The 21,689-nt window shown below is 36.4% G+C and overlaps 1 protein-coding gene across 1 annotated transcript in view; it reads left to right on the top strand.

Moving 5' to 3' along the window:
- The window catches only part of Pola1 (DNA polymerase alpha 1, catalytic subunit), a 357,662-nt gene that overhangs the window by 166,882 nt on the left and 169,091 nt on the right, over nt 1-21,689 (top strand). The window contains exons 33-34 of the mRNA XM_045140429.1: nt 2,163-2,341; nt 4,075-4,206. Coding sequence (XP_044996364.1) covers nt 2,163-2,341; nt 4,075-4,206 — 311 coding nt within the window. The remainder of the gene's footprint in view (nt 1-2,162; nt 2,342-4,074; nt 4,207-21,689) is intronic.

The raw sequence follows: 21,689 nt of genomic DNA, 5'->3' as shown, positions 1-21,689 counted from the left end.
TTCAGGTGTGCCAGATGAGGGAAGTGTAGGCATCTCATCTACTTTGTGTGTATGCAAACCAGCATTGTTTTCTTCCTTTGCTTTTGTACTATAGAGGAATCCTACCTTTTAGAAAAATCTGTCTTTTTGCTTTTTGCTTACTTTTTTAAAGTTAGAATTGGACTTGGAAATTAATTAGTAATCATATAATCAGAAAAGGTGATGCTGCTTTCTATAATTGCAGATAAAATGACACATTATTTGATTACAATTTGACTCACAACTAGAGTTAAATGAATTATCAGCAGCCACCCCTTCCTGTTTAGAAGAAATAGCCTCACCCATGGGCACAGTCTCACTTAATCAATTCCTCTATCCCTGTTCATCTTTAAATGTAAGGCTATGCATTCCCACATATTTCACTAATCTGTTGCTTCTCTTAGAGATAGATAACTTGTGAAATAAAAATGATAGTCTTGGGGTAGTCCAAGTGTTATGTGATGATAATATATATCACTGAAGAAGAGCAGTTCTTTAAAATTGTTCTAAATATGTTTATTTTTCTTATATACTGTCACCTTAAGAAGTAACTTTAATTCTTATAAACACTAACAATGCATATATAGCATAAACGTGTATTTCATGTGACTATAATCTGAACTAAATAGTATTTACTCACTTTTATTTTTTCTTCAAGTATAAATGTGTACTGTGAAGTAAGTACCACTGAACTATGTTTGTCCTTTCATTATCTCATTTGAAGTCAAAACTGTGTGGTCAGTGACACTACCTCCATTTTGTAGGTGAGAAAACTGAGACTCCACATCTCATCCATCTTTCTTTGACACCTTTCCACTGTATAATAAGCTTTCACTACTGTATGGTTACTAGATGCCACTTGATGACTGGCCAAAGAAAATTTAGGAGTTTGACTTTTGAATGTGTCTATTAGATTAGGTGCTTATGTAGCTGTAGATAGAATTAAGCAATGTGGTTGCTATTTTTGGTATTGTTGAACTTTTTGCTCAGATAATATTTTATATTATTCATGTTTATAGTAAAGTAAATATGAATGCCTCCCTTAAATTTCCAAATGCCTAGAATTTTAGGGATTGTTAGAATATTTTCAATGAAATATTACTGTAGTATGGGATAATTGTCTTTAAATATAAATTCAAGTAGTAAATTTAGGCGGATATGCTTTCAACCAGGGGGAATTAAGTTGATTGCTATAAAAGTGTTTCTTTTATTTTAATAGTCTATGAGAACAATATAGTATAAACTACGCATTAATTTATTTGCAGAAACTATATTTGGTTTTAAGGTTGTTGAGGTGTTTAACCTATAGAATCTGTAGATTCATAGTTTTTGCACATGTTTTATATTTCTGAATTCCAAAGCCAAAAATGATGTTGCATTTTGTCTCAGATGCTGCTACTAAATTATAACCACTGAGATTAGATTGCAACCTACATGCTGTTAACTACTGAGCCAAGATGAAATTGACCACTGCATTGAAATCAGGGTTAGCAGTTTTGTCTGCACTTGAAGGAGTTGTAATGACAGTGAACCTGTTTTCTTTAATGGGAATTTTGTTGTTTTCCATTTTAATAGTAACTCTTTGATTTTAAGAGCATTTCTTAATAACAGTGTGCCATTATTTGAGGGTTTTTTTTTTGCTATAACATTAAGAAAATAATAAAAACATTCCTATGAAGCACTTTTAAACCCAAATTTCCAGTGGCACATTTTGCCTTGTTTTATTACAGTTACTTTTTGTTTCATAAACTAGTCTCTTATAAAAAGAAATAATTTGTGTGATTTTGAGTTCAAATGGTTGTGCACAAAGAAATTGAAACTTTCTTTTTTAAAAAAATAATTTATTTGAGAGAGAGAAAGAAACAGGTAGACAGAGAGAAAGGGAGAGAGATTGAGAATGGACACTCCATTGATCTACCCACTGCAAAGGAACTCCAGACACATGCACACATGCATCACCTTGTGCATCTGGCTTTACATGGGTACTGGACAATTGACCCCAGGTCCTTTGGCTTTGCCATCAAGCGCCTGAACTGCTAAACCATCTCTCAAGCGTGAAAAATCATTCTTTTGTGAGAATTTACTGCATTGGGGGTGTTTTGGAGGCTACTTTTCTGAATTTGTTTATTTCTTTTACTTAATAGGACTTGACTCCACCCAATTTAGAGTTCACCAGTTTCATAAAGATGAAGAGAATGATGCTTTACTTGGTGGTCCAATACAACTTACTGATGAAGAGAAATACAAGGATTGTGAAAAATTCAAATGTCCATGTCCTACATGTGGAACTGAAAATATTTATGATAATATCTTTGAAGGCTCGGTTAGTCATTTCTTTTTTGTTTCATTTTGTTTGCAAACTAATATAAAGTACCTTTTCACTGCCCTATACTTCAAGGTATATAAAAGGTAAAAACCTACTCACATATGGCTTTTGTATTTTTAAAGGTTTTTAGCAACATGAGTTCTGCTTTCATAACTTAGTTTATTTCTGCTTAAAAATGCATAATTAATCGAATAGGCTTAAATCAGTGTTTTGCCTTCCTGGAGTGCTTGACCTTAGTTTTAAAATGGAATCTCTTAAAAATTGTAATTATCCTAAAATATTTTTATTGTAATTCCTTAATTAGTAACGTGTGTTTGCCCAACCCCCACTTATTAAAACTTAGAACATGTTTTCCTTTATCTTAAATCAAATTAATGGTAACTAAGAGTTTTGGGAAAGATTTTTGTTTGTCTTACTATGAACACTTACCTCCTTTTTGACAAAGGTTCTCATATTATCTTTTCTGCTGTCTTTACATATCAAACATTTGAAAAGTCATAAGGAGACATTCCTCTCAAGAAGTTCTGCCAAGAAATGCATCATTGACCTTGGATCAAAACTTGAAACTTGGCCAATTTACTTGATTCCACTGTAGTGTGATACACATCCACTAGCCATTTGCAAATAAGTAGGCAGCAGAACTCTAAAACCTTGAGACTGAAAGAAAAGACATCCTTTATCTAAATTAAAAGTAATTATTTTAAGTTAATTTGGACAAACAGCAGATGTTTTGCATTTTTTTGAATCAAAACAAAGCAGTCTTTGGAAGCAAGTGCAAGGAAGAGGCAGACGCAGATCAGCAATACTTGCTAGATCCTTGAGTTTTGCTTCATTACAGCTGTAAATAAGATAGCTAATTGCATGGAGGCTTGACGAGTTGCAGATGGGCTAACTGTGGAAGAGCCGATGTCAAGCTCTAAAATCTCTTCCACCTGGAATTGCTTAGCGTGGTGGGAAGGGTTATGTATCAGATTGGAACAGGGAACCAAGATGTTTAAGTATCCTGAAGGAAAACAAATACTCTAGAATCCTCAACAATTTTTCTATATTTTTATATTTATTTTGTCTTTGTTTAACAGAAAATGTAACACAACAAAACATTTTCTCTCAACTACTAATAGTTATTCTTCCAAATTTCAACTCCTCCTGGTTCCCTCTCCCAAATATTTGTCAAATATATAATATATATTTAAATGCAGAAATTTTAGGTTCACCATTCTGACTATAAGAAAGATTGCTTTATTGATTGGTTTATGGTGCAACACTTAATTATTAGGCTTAAAAATTCAATTGATGCAATAACAGCAAACTCATGTCATATAAGGGCTCTTGCTTTATCTTCAAGTTTGGAATAAATGAGTGCAAATTTAAAATTCTGATCAGTGTCTCTAAGAATGTTTATTTCTAGTAACACGATTTCACTGGTATTTTCAGAGGGAAAATTATTTTATCCATAATGTCTGTCTTGTATTGAATGTAAAATAAATGGCTTTAGGTTTTCCTTTTGGCTTTGTACTCCATTATGATAGCAAAAGAGTAGAAGATACATATCTATATGGGGGTTCTTTGGAAGAAAAACAATTGAGAAAATAATGTTAAAATCTTGCAAAATAAAATACAGCAAAAAGTATTGTGCACTAGAAAAAAAAAAACACATGGAAGTTTTTAAGCACAAAATGCTTTTATGATCTGATAACTTTGTATATACTTCTCTGTCCTGACTTCACTAGGGAACAGATATGGAGCCCAGCTTGTATCGTTGCAGTAATATTGATTGTAATGCTTCACCACTGACCTCTGTGGTACAGCTGAGCAACAAATTGATCATGGACATTAGACATTACATTAAAAAATACTATGAGGTAAGTATTTGTAATGAGATTTTACATGTAGAACTTATTGAGGTTTAGTAATTGACTTACTGGTTTATATGAGACTATAAAATATTAAAAAGACTTTGGAGATATTTTTGATAAAACACTATTAATAAAAATACGACATCCGGGCATTAGGGCTACCTCTGTAATCCCATCATTCAAGAGGCTGAGGTAGGAGGATGGCCATGCATTTGAGGACACTCTGAGGCTACAGAATAAGTTATAGGTCAGCCTGGGCTAGAGTAAAACCCTACCCCACAAAAAGAAATATAAACATACATGACAAAGTTTGTCAGTTTAGTAGCATGGTAAATGATGAAATTATACTATAAAGAAAGCATGGAACAATAATTGGGAATTTAAAAAATTTGTTTCTAGATAACTAAATTATCACTCTTTGATCATTGGATGGTTGGAATTTTGTATAGGCAAGGAATTTAAATACTGCCTGTCTTCTGCAAGTAGAGCCATAGTCATGGGTGGTGATTTAGTGAACTGCCCACTACCTAATACTTTGTGTTTTTATGGTCATTTAACAATGTCCTTGCCTAGTTTTATGAAGAAATCAAAGTAAACATCTTTTCAATTTAAATGCAACTTGAAGTTTCAAAGAGAATGTCTAATTTTTATAAATACACAGTTAAATTTGCAAAAGTGCGTGAGCTATCTTCAATAGAAAGAATGGTTTTATTCAATTTTGTTTTCTTAATACATTTATTATGAATGAGTTTTTTGAGCTTTTCTCCTTAAAATTATTTAAAATTTAGAAATATATCATTCTCATTTTTCATGCTGTGTCATTACATCTATCATCTAAACAAACTTTTGTTTTGGTTTTATGAAGTAGGGTTTCACTCTAGCCCAGGCTGACCTAGAATTCACTATGTAGTCTCAGGATGGCCTTGAACTCAGGGTGATCATCCTACCTCTGCTTCTAGAGCACTGGAACTCTAATTTTGTTACTGGAAAGTTTATTGAATTTTTTAAAAATTTTGTTTTTTTTTATTTATTTGAGAGAGAAAGAGGCAGATAGAGAGGGAGAAAGAATGGGCGCGCCAGGGCCTTCAGCCATTGCAAACGAATTCCAGATACATGTGCCACCTTCTGCATCTTCCTTACGTGGGTCCTGGGGAATCGAGCCTTGAAGCAGGGTCCTTAGGCTTCACAGACAAGCGCTTAACCACTAAGCCATCTCTCCAGCCTGATTTTTTTTTTGTGGGGGGGGGGATGAAGCTGTGTTTTTAAAGAAGCAGTAATAGCAACAGCATGAGTTTTATTAGGTTAGACCCACAACTTACCAAGATCATTCTATACTTTCTATTTACATGTTAATTACCATATAATATAGCCTTTTTTTAACAAACACATGAAGTATGTAAAAATTAGTGTTAAATCATTAGGATGAAAGCATAGTTCTAATATTGTGTGATTTTTGGTTAGAATCATTAGTTTTTGTCAAAAATAAAGCAAGTAGGCTTGCCTGGATATTTTAAAAAAATACATTAATTATGAAATCATGACTGTATTTTGGAGAAATCTGCAAAATTTTAGTTAATAATACTGTGTTGTACTTAATGAAGAGTTGGAAATAAAGGTTATCTGTGAGGTCACATTCTGCAGTACATGAAACACTTGGTGCATGAAATGTTAGGCCTTTATTTAGTATGAAGAACTCAAAACTATTCAGCTTCTCATTTACAGACCCCATTGAGCAAAGTATGATTCTTGACTCTTGTGAAGAATTCTGAATTTTTCTCTGTGTTTAGTCTATCAAAATCTTCACCATAGAAATGGTAATATTGAAGGAAGCTAATCTATTTCCTTCTGTAAGAAGGAACAATCTGTTTTGACTAAATTGAGACTATGCAGAAAAATGATCTTCTACATAAGTAGAATGTGCTCAAACTAACAGATTGATTTCTAACCTAATTATGTGCTGGGATTTAAAACTAAATAACCCACTTTTAGGGGTCTAAATATTTAAAACAAGGTTCCTGGAACATTTGCTTTAGTTGTCTTATCAGCCAACCAGCTCACTAATATCAAGTAATGCTTTCAGTACTTCACTGCCCACTTGATTGAGGGCATTCTAATCAGGATAGCCAAATGTTACCCATGTGGTTAAAAATTGATAAGACTGTCCTTCAAAATTAGGAACTTCTCTATGTTCTGATCTTAATCATATGTGATTGGATAGGCAAGAAGTAAATTTGTTATTTCTTTATAAATCATGTATTTATAAGCAGAAAGAGGACAGAAAGTGAGGGTTGGGGGAGAATATGAAAGGAGATAGTCCAGGGCTTCTTGCTGCTGCAAATGAACTCCAGATTCATGCACCACTTTGTGCATCTGGGTTTCCGTAGGTTCTGGAGAATCCAACTTGGGCCAGCAGGGTTTGCAAGCAAATGCCTCTAGCCACTGAGCAATCTCCCTAGTCCAAACTTATTATTTATTTTCATGGTCTCATGCTCAGCAAATGTTTTGAATATTTTCACTGTCAGAACTTATATGTAATAAGTGAGTGTATCTTTAAAGTTCTGTTCATTGGTACATAGTTTGGTTCTGATTTCTCCTGTTTGACAAGAGAGTAACTTTGCCCACCAAGGACCATGACATTGAGTTTCTTTTGGTAACTGTTCATTAAGTGATACTTATTTGGTTCTGTGTGATATATCTTAATAATGGCAACCCAAGTGGAGAGTGAGTGTACTAAGTGTACTAGAAACAAGGATATTGATGTAAAATACTGGGATTTAGTGACTGTTCTTCCAAGCTAGTTACCAAAATGATTTCTTTGTGTTTTGTAACATAAAAAAATACCCACTGTACATAAAATTTTATGTGAACTGAGGATAAGAGGCTCAATGTTTTATTTAAGTCATCAAATCACTGTAGAAGTCACCTACACTGAGAAAAGAAGTCATCATCAGGAAGAAAGAACTGTAGGAAGTTCCATGAAATATAGTACTTGACCACACACTACAAAATGCCAAGAAACATAGTTCTAGATTACTATAAAATTAGGTTGTCAATTAAAAAAAGGTACAAAGAGCCGGTCGTGGTGGTAAACACCTTTAATCCCAGCACTCAGGAGGATCATCATGAGTTCAAGGCAACCCTGAGACTACATAGTGAATTCCAGGTCAGCCTGGAATAGAGTGAAACCTTACCTTGAAAAACCAGAAAAAGAAAAAGAAAGAAAAAAAAAAAGGTACAAAGGCTTCTAAATCACATTGATTTTGGAAAAAAAAAAAATATAGCACATACTTTGTTTTCTGTCATGTGTAAATAGTACTGACTGGATGAATAAATCTGATGTAACATTTTTGAATGCTCATATATCCACGAGTTAATGTATAGCATAATATTTTAATATTGGCTCCTTTAGTAATAGAAGAGATGCCTTTCCACTCTCACCGTAGAACAATGATTGTGTCCCTGGAATTCTTGCGTCCTAGAAAACTTAAATTTCTTTATAGAGTGTTGCCTAAAGCACTGAACAAGTATATTTTGGAGTAATCATTTCTTTAGGAGGAAGACAACTTTGTCTTTTATCTTGAGGTTTTATGAACTGTTGAAAAACTGTAAGAAGGGCAAAAAGCCTTAATTCAAAATTGATGTCATGCCATGGTTCTTTTTTGTTTTTCTTCTGTTAAAACTGAGTGGTATATATATATTTTGAAAACCATACGAATCCAGTTTAAACTTTTAAAGATGTTTTGAAATTCAAATTTGTAGTGAAAAATTGATATATGCCACCCCCCAAAAAAAAGTCTGCCCCAGAACAGCATACACACACACAAAAAGGGAGAGAAGCACTAGCTAATCTAAATTGGGAAATGAAGAGGCCTTTTTTAAGCATGAAAATTTCATCATCTTGTCAGCTGGCAGAATGCCTGCTGTGTGGATTCACAAAGGCTAAGAATTACACTTTCATGAAATTTTCCTCACTAACTGCCCTGGTTAATTTGAAAGATAACCCACTGTTCTAATTCATTCCTCAATTGGGCGGTGCAGGTTTTATCTTTGATCTGACAAAGCATTTGTGTTAATCGTTTTGGCCCTCCACTAGACACTCTTGGGATTGTGCTTTTACAATAAATGTGTCTGTGATAGCTCTTTAGTCTATTATACTTACAATAGATCCATAGAACTGGTAATTAATTCTCCACTGCTTTGGAAATGGGAAGAATAGGTGTAGCTCTGTCAAGTGCTGCTGGGAAGTTTGTTTAGCTGGTTCATTTTTGAAGTGTTCCCCTCAACCAAGAAGCAGCCACAGAGGAGAGTCTGAGATTGAGATGCTGGCCTACTCTGATGGCTTACTGATAAATGGAAAATGCCTTGATACCTGGGAGCAGGTGGTGGGTCATTTACTTTGGTGTCAAGTATTAATTGGTTATCATGTACGTTAAACCTTCATTTAACTACTTCAGGAGTCAGTTCTTTCTAAAGGTAGAGCCTCTGACAGAGGGTGGAGATAACTAACTTAAATGAGTTGCCAAATGATCCCTGATTGATTGTGTAGGGTTTAAAGTACTTGATAGGATAATGTTTCCTTCTTCTGTATCTACCTGTAAAAGGGAATCTACTTATAAAGGAACATTCTTTAGAACATGCCACTATGATTTTTTTAAATGTTGAGATATTGCTGGTCCTGGATGGAAATGGCCCTATGCCTAACATAATTAGCAGATGAATGCTGGTTGTCAGTTCTTTGCTTATGATCAGCCTCTGTTAATTGCTAGGAACAGAGTTGGTAGTCAAATTCCATAGAAATTAGCTATAGGCTTTCTAATATCAGAATTTTCCTAAATCAAGCCTTTGAGAATAAGGCTTATACCTTTTTTTCTGTGGCTTACCTGTGATCCCTGCCATAACCACTACCTTAGTAGTATATACTTCTTAATATTTAGTAACCAAGGGATCAACAAATAAAAGCTATTATTTACTGGTTTTTTTCTTTAAATTATGTTTACACACTTGTCATACTGGTAAAGGATTTATTAGTGATATATGAACTTAATTCTCAAATTAACACAAAATTCCACAGTATTTCAAGGTAATGATAGCATTGACAAATAACACTTTGTTAATCGTCTTCTATATTTTATGTCATTGATTGCTTTAGGTTTCAATATGACTAACTATTCCCATCTCAATAGCCTTAATTTTTTCCCCCTCAAATTAAGTATCTGGCAAAGAATCATTGATTAGAAATATTGTTATGATGAAGACTACCATACTGCCTAAGTATACTTTTATTGTCTTGCTAAAAGTCTTCTGTATATAGGATGGCAAAAAGGTAGATGCCAAGCTTGCTACCTTCTTATTCTTGCTCTGTCTTTGCATTTTCCCCTTTTACTTTTTAGTATACTCCTTGTGGTAGAAGTCATGTCTTTTGTCTCTTTTAGATGCACTTCTTTGAAGAATTCAAAAAATATTGTCTGAAGTACTAATAACAAACATTAGGCATAATGTTCTTTAGCCTGAGATTGGCTTGAAGTTGCCTTTTATCTAAAGTGCAATGATGGCAGAGTGGAATATTGGCTAAAATATTTGTTGCACAAAAATATGGACCCATTTAATATCACAGGCAAGCGTCATTTACAGTGCCCAACCAGTGTTTAGAGACCAGTAATTTTATTAGCAATGCATAGAATGAAGTAAATATGACACATTCAAGATGAAATAGCCTACCATTTCTCTTCTCCCATCATATATGTAACTCACTAACTGGGGACTCATTGCCATCACTTTTCACTTAGCCAGTTTCTACAGAAATATGTTGGACAGGAAGATCTGTTTTAAAGCCATGCAGTGGTATTCAGTAACTTTGCTTTTCTGCTGCAAATATTCAGTGTTCAATAACCCTCAAAATTTCTCATTTCTTACCTGTGGTGATGTGAGCTGACAGTTTTTAGGTTATAGGTTGCAATATGTAGTCATATTGCAGGTACATTAGTTCAAAATAGTTTAAACTCTAGGCAGTATCGAAAATACTGTTTATATTTCTGTTCCTGCATTTATATTTAGAGCATTTAAAAAGCATAAATTGGTTTTCTTTTTGTAAAGGTTCTAACAGCATAATTATGAGTGATACCAAAGGCATACAAAACAACAACAGCAATAGATAGTCTTCCTACCCATTCAGCTTTACAAGCAGCCCTAATACATGATGCGCAATAGTGCTTGAAGAAGGAGGCTTTCTTTATGAATACATACGACTCATCATAAATCTTATTAAGACAAAACAAAAGAAACTTACTAAGAATTATTATTTATTTTGCTTCACACTATTTGACGGGTAAGCTAAGCATAAATAAACTACAGGCATAACAACATTCTAATAATCAGGCCCATTGATGGAGAGTTGGTACATTTTTATGTGGATGGTTGAGTTTGCTTGGATATGTAGGTCAAGTTAGCTAATTTTGAATCAGGCATAACATTTTCCTGCTACATTTATAATATTCCCACAGACAAACTAAGAAGCAGGGTTTTGGTAGAGTCTCATTGTAAGTAAATTTGTTTCTGTATAAATACAAGTGAATAACAGGTCAAATCTGCTTCTTTAAAGCATGCCAGCTAGTTATCTCATAAAAATCAATTTATCATGAGGTAATGTTTACTATTATAAATGAGTTCTAATAAGCAAATAGAATCAGATACAGCCTTGTATGACGCTTGAATTTTTCCCCTTATAGAATAACTGGAATTGGCCTAGACCTTCTATATTTGTCAGAACACCTCTTTATCTTCAATTTAATTTAATTGTAATCTGATGCATGAACCATGTTTGGGAAGGCTGAGAATTCAAACATGATCCCTTGGGGACTATCTAAGGGGCCTGAACCACTGAGAATACTGTTAACAACTGAGACCTGACTCCAAAGCCACCAACAAGATCTTAGCTTGGGACGTAGTTTACACCTGTCTGTGTCATTCCCTATATATTGTCCCCTCGCTTCCTTATGTTGTTTTGTTTTCTTTCCCTGTTTAATCTTGTCTTTTGGTCAGGAGGTAAGGGTTGTTTATATCCATAAACCTTGCCTTTCTCTATATTTTAAAAGCTTAACATTCACTTATATTATCAGTTCAGCTACTACTAACTTCATAGTCTAGACTTATACTTCTGTAGGCCAGAGTCCCTGTGCAGTGTCACAGCTCTGTAATTTGTACTAGTTATTGGGCATTTCCTATCTACAGACATACTACCCTGAATGTGCTTGATCCCTGAGCCTCTCCAAGTCACACTTTCCTAGCCTATGAAATGATGATAGCATAGAGCCGGCTCTATAAGGTCTTCAGGAAGACGTACAGTGTTTAGAAAGTTCATAGAAAAGGCATGATGAATAAATATGGCTCAACTGTGTGCCTTTGGGTGACTGAACTACTAGAGATGCCCCTGTCTTTCCAAGCCGTACTTCTGGAAAGTTTCTTCTTGTTCCCCCTCTCACACCTAGTCAGAATGGGTGCCATCTCTTGCTTACTCTTGAACCTCCCTCTGGTTAGCCCACACAGGAATTTCCTTTTCAGTGCTGGTGAATAGTGTCTTAAAATCAGCCTTAGAAATGGACAACAGGCTATGATTCTGTCAAGGGCCAGCACCTCATATTACAGCTGATGTAGTAGGTACTCAGTCTATTTTATTGAATGATTCTACAATATTGTGAGAGGACATTGGCATCTAGTGACTCCCTGATCACACACAGCATCAGGACCATGACCAGACTTGGGAAGCCACATCTTGGTTTCTGTTCCAAATATCTGGGAAGATAGCTGGTTATGATTACTAGTTGTGGTGGTTTGAATTAGGTATCTCACATAAACTCATGTGTTCTGAATGCTAGGGTTCCAGTGGTGGCCCTTTGGGAATTGGAGCCTTACTGAAGGATGTGTCTTGTTGGAGGGGGGCTGTGCTTGTGGGTGTTATAGGCAGCTTCCCTTTGTCAGTGCTCAGCTTACTCTCCTGCTGCTGTTTCTCACCTACTGTGGCAAGGAGGTGATATCCAGCCTCTTCTCTACCATCTTTCCCCTGTCATCATGGAGCTTACCCCCTGGGTCTGCAAGCTGAAATAAATAACTTTCCTCCCATGAACAGGTTTTGGTTGGGTGCTTTGTGTCAGCTATGAGAATGTAACATCAGGTGACCACCATTTTTTTTAAGATTTTATTTTCATTAATTCATTTGTTAGAGATACACACAAAGAATAGTCATGCCAGGGCCTCTAGCCACTGCAAAAGAACTCTAGATGCATGTGCCACCATGTGCATCTGGCTTACGTGGGACTTGGAGAATTGAACCTGGGTCCTCAGGCTTCACGGGCATGTCTCTTAACTGCTAAGCCATCTCTCCAGTCCAGTGACCACCATTTTTAACTATAGCCACTCTTATAAAAGGATGGGTTAACAGTCCTGAGAATTAGCATTAGAAGTTATGCTAGGTCACAGGGCTGGCTGGGGCATGAGATCAGGAGGCTGACGATGGCTATGCTAGAATGAACTAGTCCCACCGTAGGACATATTTTGAACCTTAGCTTTTAGCAACTCCTGATACAATTTGCCTCTATAGGAAAAATTTGAAGTTTTTTTTGAAATGCTGAGGAAATATCAAATATATGAAAACAAGTGTTGGTAAAACCAGAAAACTACTTGTCCCAAAACAGTAGAATTCCTTTCTTCAGTTTGAATTCTCTCACCTTGTATATTTAGGAAAAACTCAACTTCAGGTCTAACTCTAGTCATCTAGAGCTACGATCTTGTAGTAAAGTAAGAAATTGAACCAGAACAGATTTCATTTAACCTTTCAAAAGTGAGATTTTCACACCATTGCCCTTCTTGACTTCAAGGAGCAAAGCAGAACTATCAGTTCTCTGCTGTACATGTCAATGAGAGAAGGAAAGAGAGCACCCTAGGCAATGGCTGGCTTTACTACTTGGTTTGCCCAGAGAGAGTAAATGCGGTCCACAGATGCAAAACAGCCCTTTACAGATAATTGCTGATATAATCTTTCTGACGATGATACAAATTTTCTAGTGTAGTCTTGCATTAAATGGAATAACCTTATGTCTGTTTGGGACAGGATTAATCCAACTGCCTTTATAAGACAACCTATATTCTATGTTACAAAAAATAGTAGTGCTGATAAAAATTAGAGCACCTGCTTTTTCTAAATGATGTGTGACATTGTTTTGTTTTGTGATTGAAATAAATCTGGTCACTTTACCATATGCTTTTATCAACATTCATCACATGTTGGCCTTAACTAACCTTTGAAAAACAATATAGCTTTTGCTGGTTCAAAACTCATCTGATTCTTGGCAGTTCTTCCAAAATTTTCTTTGTGTGTTGTTGTTTTGAACCGTGCTCCATCACAAAATCCTTTAGATAGATGATTGTCTGGAGTACCCCACTCAGCTTTTTTCTTGAAAGGTCCCAGCATCATGCAGGCTTCACAGGTGCTCAGATTTCCTTGGCTGTTTAAGGAACTGTTAGTGCTGCTGACACCTGGATGATTTGCTAGACCCAGCCAAACAGGGCTGTAGTCTCAAAAAAAAAAAAAATCCTCTAAAAACAAATAACAAAACATTACCCCAGATATTTAAAGATTTAGAAACCATGCAGGAAAGTTACTCAACTACATATTTCCATGTAGAGATGACCTGTTTATGATTTCACAGCCAAAGTACCTCGTAGTTAAATGTTCAGCACAGTGGCTCTCAAACCTTCTCTTCTGTGGGATTTCAGTGCACTCTTGAATTGCTGAAAATGCCAAATAGTTTCCATTTATAAGGACTATAGATATTATTTTGTTATATATTAAAGCTGAGACATTAGTGGAATACTGATCTATTTATAAATAATAAACTTATTACATAAAATATAATTTCATGAAAAATAACTATATTCCAAAGCCAAATACTTTAGTGAAAGTGGTGGCATTATTGCACATGCTGTAAATCTCCATCATTTCTGGCTTAGGAAATAACTGACTTCTCGTATCTGCTTCTGGACACCATCTATTGTGATTTGCTGTTTTGGCATGTATCAAAAATTGGCTTCATTCAGCTATATAGCTAACAAAAGGAAGAAATATTTTAATATTTTCTTTTAATTGTGGATATTCTTTTTGCCACTACACTATATGGGAAGGCAGTTTCTTTTTTTTTTTTAATGTTTTGAGGTAGGGTCTCACTCTAGCCCAGGCTGACCTGGAATTCACTATGTAGTCTCAGGATGGACTCAAACTCACGGCAATCCTCCTACCTCTGCCTCCCAAGTGCTGGGATTAAAGGCGTGCGCCACCATGTCCGGCAAAGGAAGGCAGTTTCTTAAAGGTTATTTACAACATGGAATCTGAAACCATATCAGTGATCTTTTTTTTGTATTATGGAACATTAAAATTCAGTGTTCTTGCTAGGCAAGGTGGCACACGCCTTTAATCACAGCAATTGGAAGGCCGAGGTAGGAGGATTACCATGAGTTCTAGGCGAGCCTGAGCAACAGAGTGAGTTCCTGGTCTGCCATGATTAGAGTGAGAACTTGCCTCTAAAAAACAAACAAATCCATTGTTCTGCCTTGCACCTTGAGTGAATTATTTACCCATGTATGATCTTGCAGTGCATTGCATGATCATGTAATATTTTTCAAATAGTGATGCAATTTATTACATTATATTTGAAAATCTTATTTATTTATTTATTTATTTTTATTATTTATTTATTTGAGAGCGACCGACATAGAGAGAAAGACAGAGAGAGAGAGAGAGAATGGGCGCACCAGGGCTTCCAGCCTCTGCAAATGAACTCCAGACGCGTGTGCCCCCTTGTGCATCTGGCTAACGTGGGACCTGGGGAAGCAAGCCTCGAACCGGGGTCCTTAGGCTTCACAGGCAAGCGTTTAACCACTAAGCCATCTCTCCAGCCCGAAAATCTTATTTATTTTTAATTTTCCTCCCGATCTCAGTAAAACCTTTAAATATTAGGAAGCTGTTGATATTGTTCCATTGAAAATGCATTGACAACTAGAGTTTTTTTCATTGGTAACAAATATTGTCAGTTGTTTAACCATAGCTTGTCTATCAGTTATTCTTTCAGATAAAAGCAGTTTGTTTTCATTTTGAGAAAAGCAGTTAGCTTAGTTTCCAACTCAGACAGTTATGAAAGTGCTATTTGTAGAGACAATACCATACTTCAGCACAAAATAAAGGGATATATACTTAAGAGTTGAGATTTAATGAAGTTTTACTCTCTTATCGATGGAATTCTTAAGTGAACCTAGCTTAATTTTATATTTGTTACGGTCGGTGTGTGATAGTAATAATAGTACAGTTTGGGCCCACTGCCTTGATTGATGGCACTGTACTAGATGTTTTATAATACCAAGTTGATATGATCATGAAAATAATTAATGTGATGCAAATGACAATATTCTGAAAAGAATTGTGACTTTTTAGAGTGGACCCTAGAAGCTTCACTTTCATTTCTAGCTATGTATCCTAAAGAAATAAACTTATATGTAAGAATATATTGAGCATTAATTGCTTACATTGAAATTGGATCTAATTTATATCTCATAATAAAATATTGTTTAATTACAGCATATCAACAGAAAGCATAATATTTAGCCATCTAAAACAATCTTTTTGTGAGAATAACAATATAGGAAAATGTTAAGGGGGAAAAAAGGAAACAAATTACTATAAAGGGAATGATTTGATTCTGTGACAAAATACTATGTACATATAGACATATGTCTGAAAAAAAAAGAAAAATAAATATACTAGAATATTGATTGTTTTCTCTAGTAAAAATATGGGTTGTTTTATTTATTTTAATGTTGTTTTTGGTTTTATAATGAACATTTGTTATGCTTAAGGGGTATTGGTTACATTTTCTAATTATTTTTTTACAATTTAATGTTAATAGTAAAATTCACTGGTCTACAGTCCTATAAGTGTTGACAAATATTTAAAGATCATGCAATTATTATACATAGTCAAAATACAGAATGAGATCATACTTTTTGGTGTTACCATCTGTCTTATCACCATACTGAATAGGTATACAATTCCAGATATGGGCAACATGAAACATTATAGCCTGTTTCTTTGCTTAGCAAAAAGTGGGTTGGTACTTAATCAATGAATATAAAGTGAAATTCTAAGGACAGTTTCTCCAAAGACAGCACATGAGTATTTTTTAAAGGTCTCCCATGTGGTTATTAAACCTTTCAAAGAACACAGGTTGGTAGATTCTAATATAATATGTAATAACCACTGTTTTAGAATGCAGTTTCCATGTGTTATATATGAGAATATGAAAACGAAAGATAGGTATGCTTTCATACCTATAACAAATTGACTGTGTCCTTTAAAAAGAAAGGAAATGAAACATTTAAAATGCTTCTTTTGCATCCAAAAATACTTGAAGGCAAAATTCCATTATATCTTTTTAAAAAATATTTTATTTATGGCTGGAGAGATGGCTTAGCAGTTAAGACACATGCCTGCGAAGCCTAAGGACCCAGGTTCTATTCTCCAGGTCCCACCTAAGCCAGATGCACATGGTGACGCATGGGTCTAGAGTTTGTTTGCAGTGGCTGGAAGCCCTGGCATGCCCATTCTCTTTCTCTCTGTCTCTCTCTGTCACTAATAAATCTTTTAAAATATTTTATGTATTTATCTATTTGAGAGAGAGAGGCAGATAGAAAGCCATTGCCAATGAACTCCAGATGCATGTGCTACCTTGTGCATCTGGCTTATATGGGTCCTGGGGAATTGAACCTAGGTCCTTTGGCTTTGAAGGCAAGTGCCTTAACTTCTAAGCTGCATCTCCAGCCCTCATTATATCGTTTTAATAATGTTCATATTTTAGTGGGGATTTACCGTTCTTATTAAGTCTTCTAATGCATTGCTGGCACTTGACACCTAGCAGATAATAAGTACTGTATACTCTTGTTTCTTTGTTTTTGGTATGATTTATAGATCTAAGTGAGGAATATTTGTATAGAAATGTCAAATGCTTTTAAAAGGAGAGAATTCCTCCATGTTAATATCCATTGTATACTAAACATTATATTGCTATGTTTCAGAACATGTTCATATCTTCCTAATGTGTTTCTAGTGTGTGTGTGTGTGTGTGTGTGTGTGTGCGCGCGCACGCGCGCTTTGGTTTGGTTGGGTTTGGTTTTCCAAGGTAGAGTCTCGCTCTAGCTCAGGCTGACCTGGAATTCACTATGTAGTCTTAGGGTGGTCTCAAAGTCATCATGATCCTCCTACCTCTGCCTCCTGAGTGCTAGGATTAAAGGCATGCACCACCACTCCTGATACAAGATTATTTTGATAGAGGAATTCCTTCCAGTATTTCCTAACCTCAGAGAACAGAATTCCACACTGGATGTCATGGTGTTGTGTTGTATTTCTTTTACTGTTTTATTGCCTTTTTCTGAATTTCCTTTAATTCAATTCCTGGTTATCTTATCCTTAACCTTCTAATTAATCTCCGTCACTAGGTCTACTCCCATATTAGATATTTCCAGGATAGGGTAGAATGTCATTTTTTTAGTTTAAAACCTAGAACTGGCTGGGCATGGTGGCTCTCGCCTTCAATTGCAGCACTTGGGAGGTTGGGAGGATCGCTATGAGTTCGATGCCACCCTGAGACTACATAGTAAATTTCAGGTCAGCCGGAGCTAGAGTGAGACCGTAACTTAAAACAAAACAAAACAAAACAAAACAAAACAAAACAAAACAAAACAAAGCAAAAAACTAGAATTGGTTGTTCGTTTTTTACAGATTAAATTTTTAAATTTAATTTATTAGTTTTCTTTTCAGCAAATACAGGCAGTTTGGTACCATTATTTAGGCTCATCCATGATGTACCCCCTCCCAATGGACCCTCCTTGTTGATGTAAATGGGCCGTGCATTGTGGAGTTAGCCTACAGTTATTGGTACGATAAATGTCTCTGCATATCATGACCCAACATGTGACTCTGATATTCTTTCTGCCCCTCTTCCGCAAAATTTCCCTGAGCCATGTTGGGTTCATTTTTGGTCTGCTTCAGTGCTGAGGTGTTGGGGGCCTCTGAGGCTCTGGCTCTCTGATTTGGTAGGAGTTGATTTTTCTCTGTGTTGATATCCTTCCCCTTTGTGCTGGTATCCGGTTCACAGGAAAACAGCACCCTTGCTTGTTTCACCAATTTTCCTTAGTTTCAGTCGGGCCCCTTTTGAGGTATGTAGATCTGCATCTATCTGAAAAAGAGAAGCAGATTCTCCAACGGAGAGTAAGTTAGCACCCGTAAAATTGAGATAACACTTACTTTTTTGATACAGAGTTTAATGCGTGTAGGCCCTCTTGTACCCCATGATTGATGGTAGCTTGATATTGGAGAGTGGGCTTATGTTTATATATGGTTCTGACTTGACTCCCAGCTCCAGCTATGGGTCCCATACCACTGAGGGGATCAGTTAGCCAAATCAAGAGCAGTTGGTTCCCCACCATGGCTGTGTGCCACTATTGCACTTGTGTGGGCATCACAACAGGTTATTTGTTGCTAATTAGGTTAGACCATGAGTTGCTTGGACAGATATTGGTCGTTTCCCCCAGTCGCCCATATAGCACCTTCTGGCACTAGACACACTGACTGTCTGGGGACTGACTCTCTCCTGGGTTCCGGCCATGCCGTTCCATTTTACCTGTCAGCTGTGTGTGGAGTCTTCAGCAATAGGGTCTTACCACTGACCTTTGGTGGGTCATCAAGTACTCTGACAGAAGTCTGTCATTGTTTTAGGAAACCTTATAGGTTTCTCTGATCAAAAGCTCATTGTAGATGATAGCCCCATGCTGGTAGTGGGGGTTACAGGTCAGTGTCCACTAAGAAAATGAGGAAAAACATAACTAATATACAAGAGTTGGGGGGGCGCGGGGGAGAGGGAGGGAGGGAAGATGTAGAAGATTTAGGTTAGTCTTGATCCTACCCTCTCCAGTGTCTTGTGGTTCAGGTGTTTCCTGTAAGGGTCTAGTGAAGGTTCAGCCATTTGGTCTGCCTTTTAGGAAGTAGTATTTTATGGTACCATTGCCGTTTGGCAATGTTTTAATTCTAGAAACAAAGACTATATAAAATTCACATTTAAACCTTTGTGTATATTTTTGTAAAATGTGACTTATTATCTAAGAGCTTTAAAAAAATCTGGTAATATTGGCTATACTTGGAAAATCTGCTAATGCTGGTTGCACTTACTTTTTCTTTTTTTTAATTCATAATATGTTTAATTTTCATATATCTATATAGTTATTTTGTTAGTTATGGACATACTCAGTATATAAACAGCACATGGTGATACCATCCTTACCCTCATCCCTATCCCCCCCCCCCCGCCATAGGGATCCTACTCATTGTGGATGCTGATTATCCCCATGGGGATTGTGAGTCGTGCATTGCTGGTATAGCCATCAGTTATGGGGAAGAGGCAATGTCTCTGTGTGTAATGTCCCAACTTGTGGCTCTAACAATCTTTCTGCTTCCTCTTCTGCCAATTTCCCTGAGCCAAGGTGGTTTCATTTTAGGTCTACTTCAGTGATGGCCTCTTGTGAGCCTCTGTGTCTCTGGATCTCTGGTTTGGTAGGAGTTGAGTGTCCTCTGTGTCTATCTCCTTCACCCTTGTGTTGATATCAGGTTCACCAAGAAAGCAGCACTCTTGGTCATTTCCCTAATTACTCTATAATTTTAGCTGGGGCCCTGGTGAAGACGGGCTGATTGTCTCCTCAGGTTTTGCATAGATCTGAAAAAGAGAAGCAGATTCTCCAATGGAGTGGGAAGTCAGCACCAGTTAAATGGGATAACCACTGTTAGTTTAGAGAGAATTTAATAGGTGTAAGCCCTGTTGCAGCCCAAGATTGGTGGGAGTTTGATATTGGAGAGTGAACTCATTATTTGGATATGATTCTGACTTGTTTCCCAGTTCCAGCTGCAGGTTCCTTTCCACTGAGCAGATCTGTTAGCCTCCGAGAGAATTGGTTACCCACCATGGCTTTGTGCCACTATTGCACTTGGGTGAGCATCATGTCAGGTTGTTTGCTACTGAGTAGCTTAGACCTCAAGTTGCTTAGACAGATGTTGGCAATTTTCTCCCAGTAGCTTTTGTAGCACCTTCTGGCACTAGATAAGCTAACTGTCTGGGGACTAGCTCTCTTCCAGATTCCAGCCAGGTCTGTCCATGTTCCATACTGACAACATATGGTGTCTTGGGCAGTAGGGTCTTACCATTAATCTTTGACTAATCAAGTGCTCTGACAGGAGTCTGTCTTCTTTTGGGAAACCTTGTAGTTCTCTCTGGTCAACAGCTCATTGTGTATGTTAACTACATCCTGGTACAGGAAGTTACAGGCCAGTGCCAAGGGAAAAGCAGGAAGAAAAAGAAGGGTAATATAAAACAGAAAGAAAAAAAAAGTGAGAAAGGGAAACAGGAGAAAATTAAGGTTAGGCTTCATCTTACCCTTTCCAGGACCCTTTAATTCAGGTGCTTCCTCTAAGGTCCTGATGAGAGTTCAACCTTTTAGTATGTCTTCTGGGATGTAGGATTTTATGGTACCATTTTGATTTGGGTCTGGTTTTGCACCTCCCACGATCCTTACCCTACCCCCCCAGCTTCACCCTCCCCATTGTTCAGTCCTCATTAGGTATGTCAGCATGTGGGACTGATACAGGTTAGGAGATGAGTGAGATCTTGTGGCGAGTGTCTTTCTGTGATTGGGTGAGTTCACTGAGAATGATCTGTTCCAAGTTCGACTATTTTTCTACAAATTTCATTGTGCCATTTTTCTAACTGCTGAGTAGATTCCATCGTGTAGATAGGTATACCACATCTTGGTAATCCATTTGTTCAATGATGGATGTCTGGGTTGATGCCAGTTCTTAGCTACTATGAATTGAGCAGCTATAAACATGGTTGAGTAAATTTCTCTGAACTGAGGCATGGAGCTTTTAGGGTAAATGCCCAGTAAGGGAATAACTGTGTCTGTTAGCAACTCTGTAGTCAGCCCTTTTAGGAATCTCCATATTCCTTTTCATAGTGGTTGTACCATCTTACATTCCTACCAACAGTGAATGATGTTTCCTATTTCTCCACATCCTTGCCAACATTTTTTTTTTATTTGATATTTTAATGTTTGCTATCCTTACTGGGGTAAGGTGGAATCTCATAATTGTTTTAGTTTGCATTTCCCTGATGGTTAGGGATGTTGAACATTTTCTTAAGTGTGTGTTTGCCAATTGTATTTCTTCCTCTGAGAACTCCCTGTTCAGTTCTTCTTTTTTAAAGTCGAGAATCACTACTTTTCTTCTAAAGTAGACAATCAAAATAAACAGTTTGCAGAGAAGGATTTAAGACATAAAATTGTATCTTTTGCTGTGTAAAAGGAGTACTATACCTTGGACTATAAAACACATATTAGCAATGGTTTGGTGC

Source organism: Jaculus jaculus, chromosome X, assembly GCF_020740685.1.
Source record: "Jaculus jaculus isolate mJacJac1 chromosome X, mJacJac1.mat.Y.cur, whole genome shotgun sequence".
NCBI classification, from domain to species: domain Eukaryota; kingdom Metazoa; phylum Chordata; class Mammalia; order Rodentia; family Dipodidae; genus Jaculus; species Jaculus jaculus.
The sequence above is the reverse complement of the archived record's forward strand: the minus strand, read 5'-3'. Positions and strand labels throughout refer to the sequence as shown.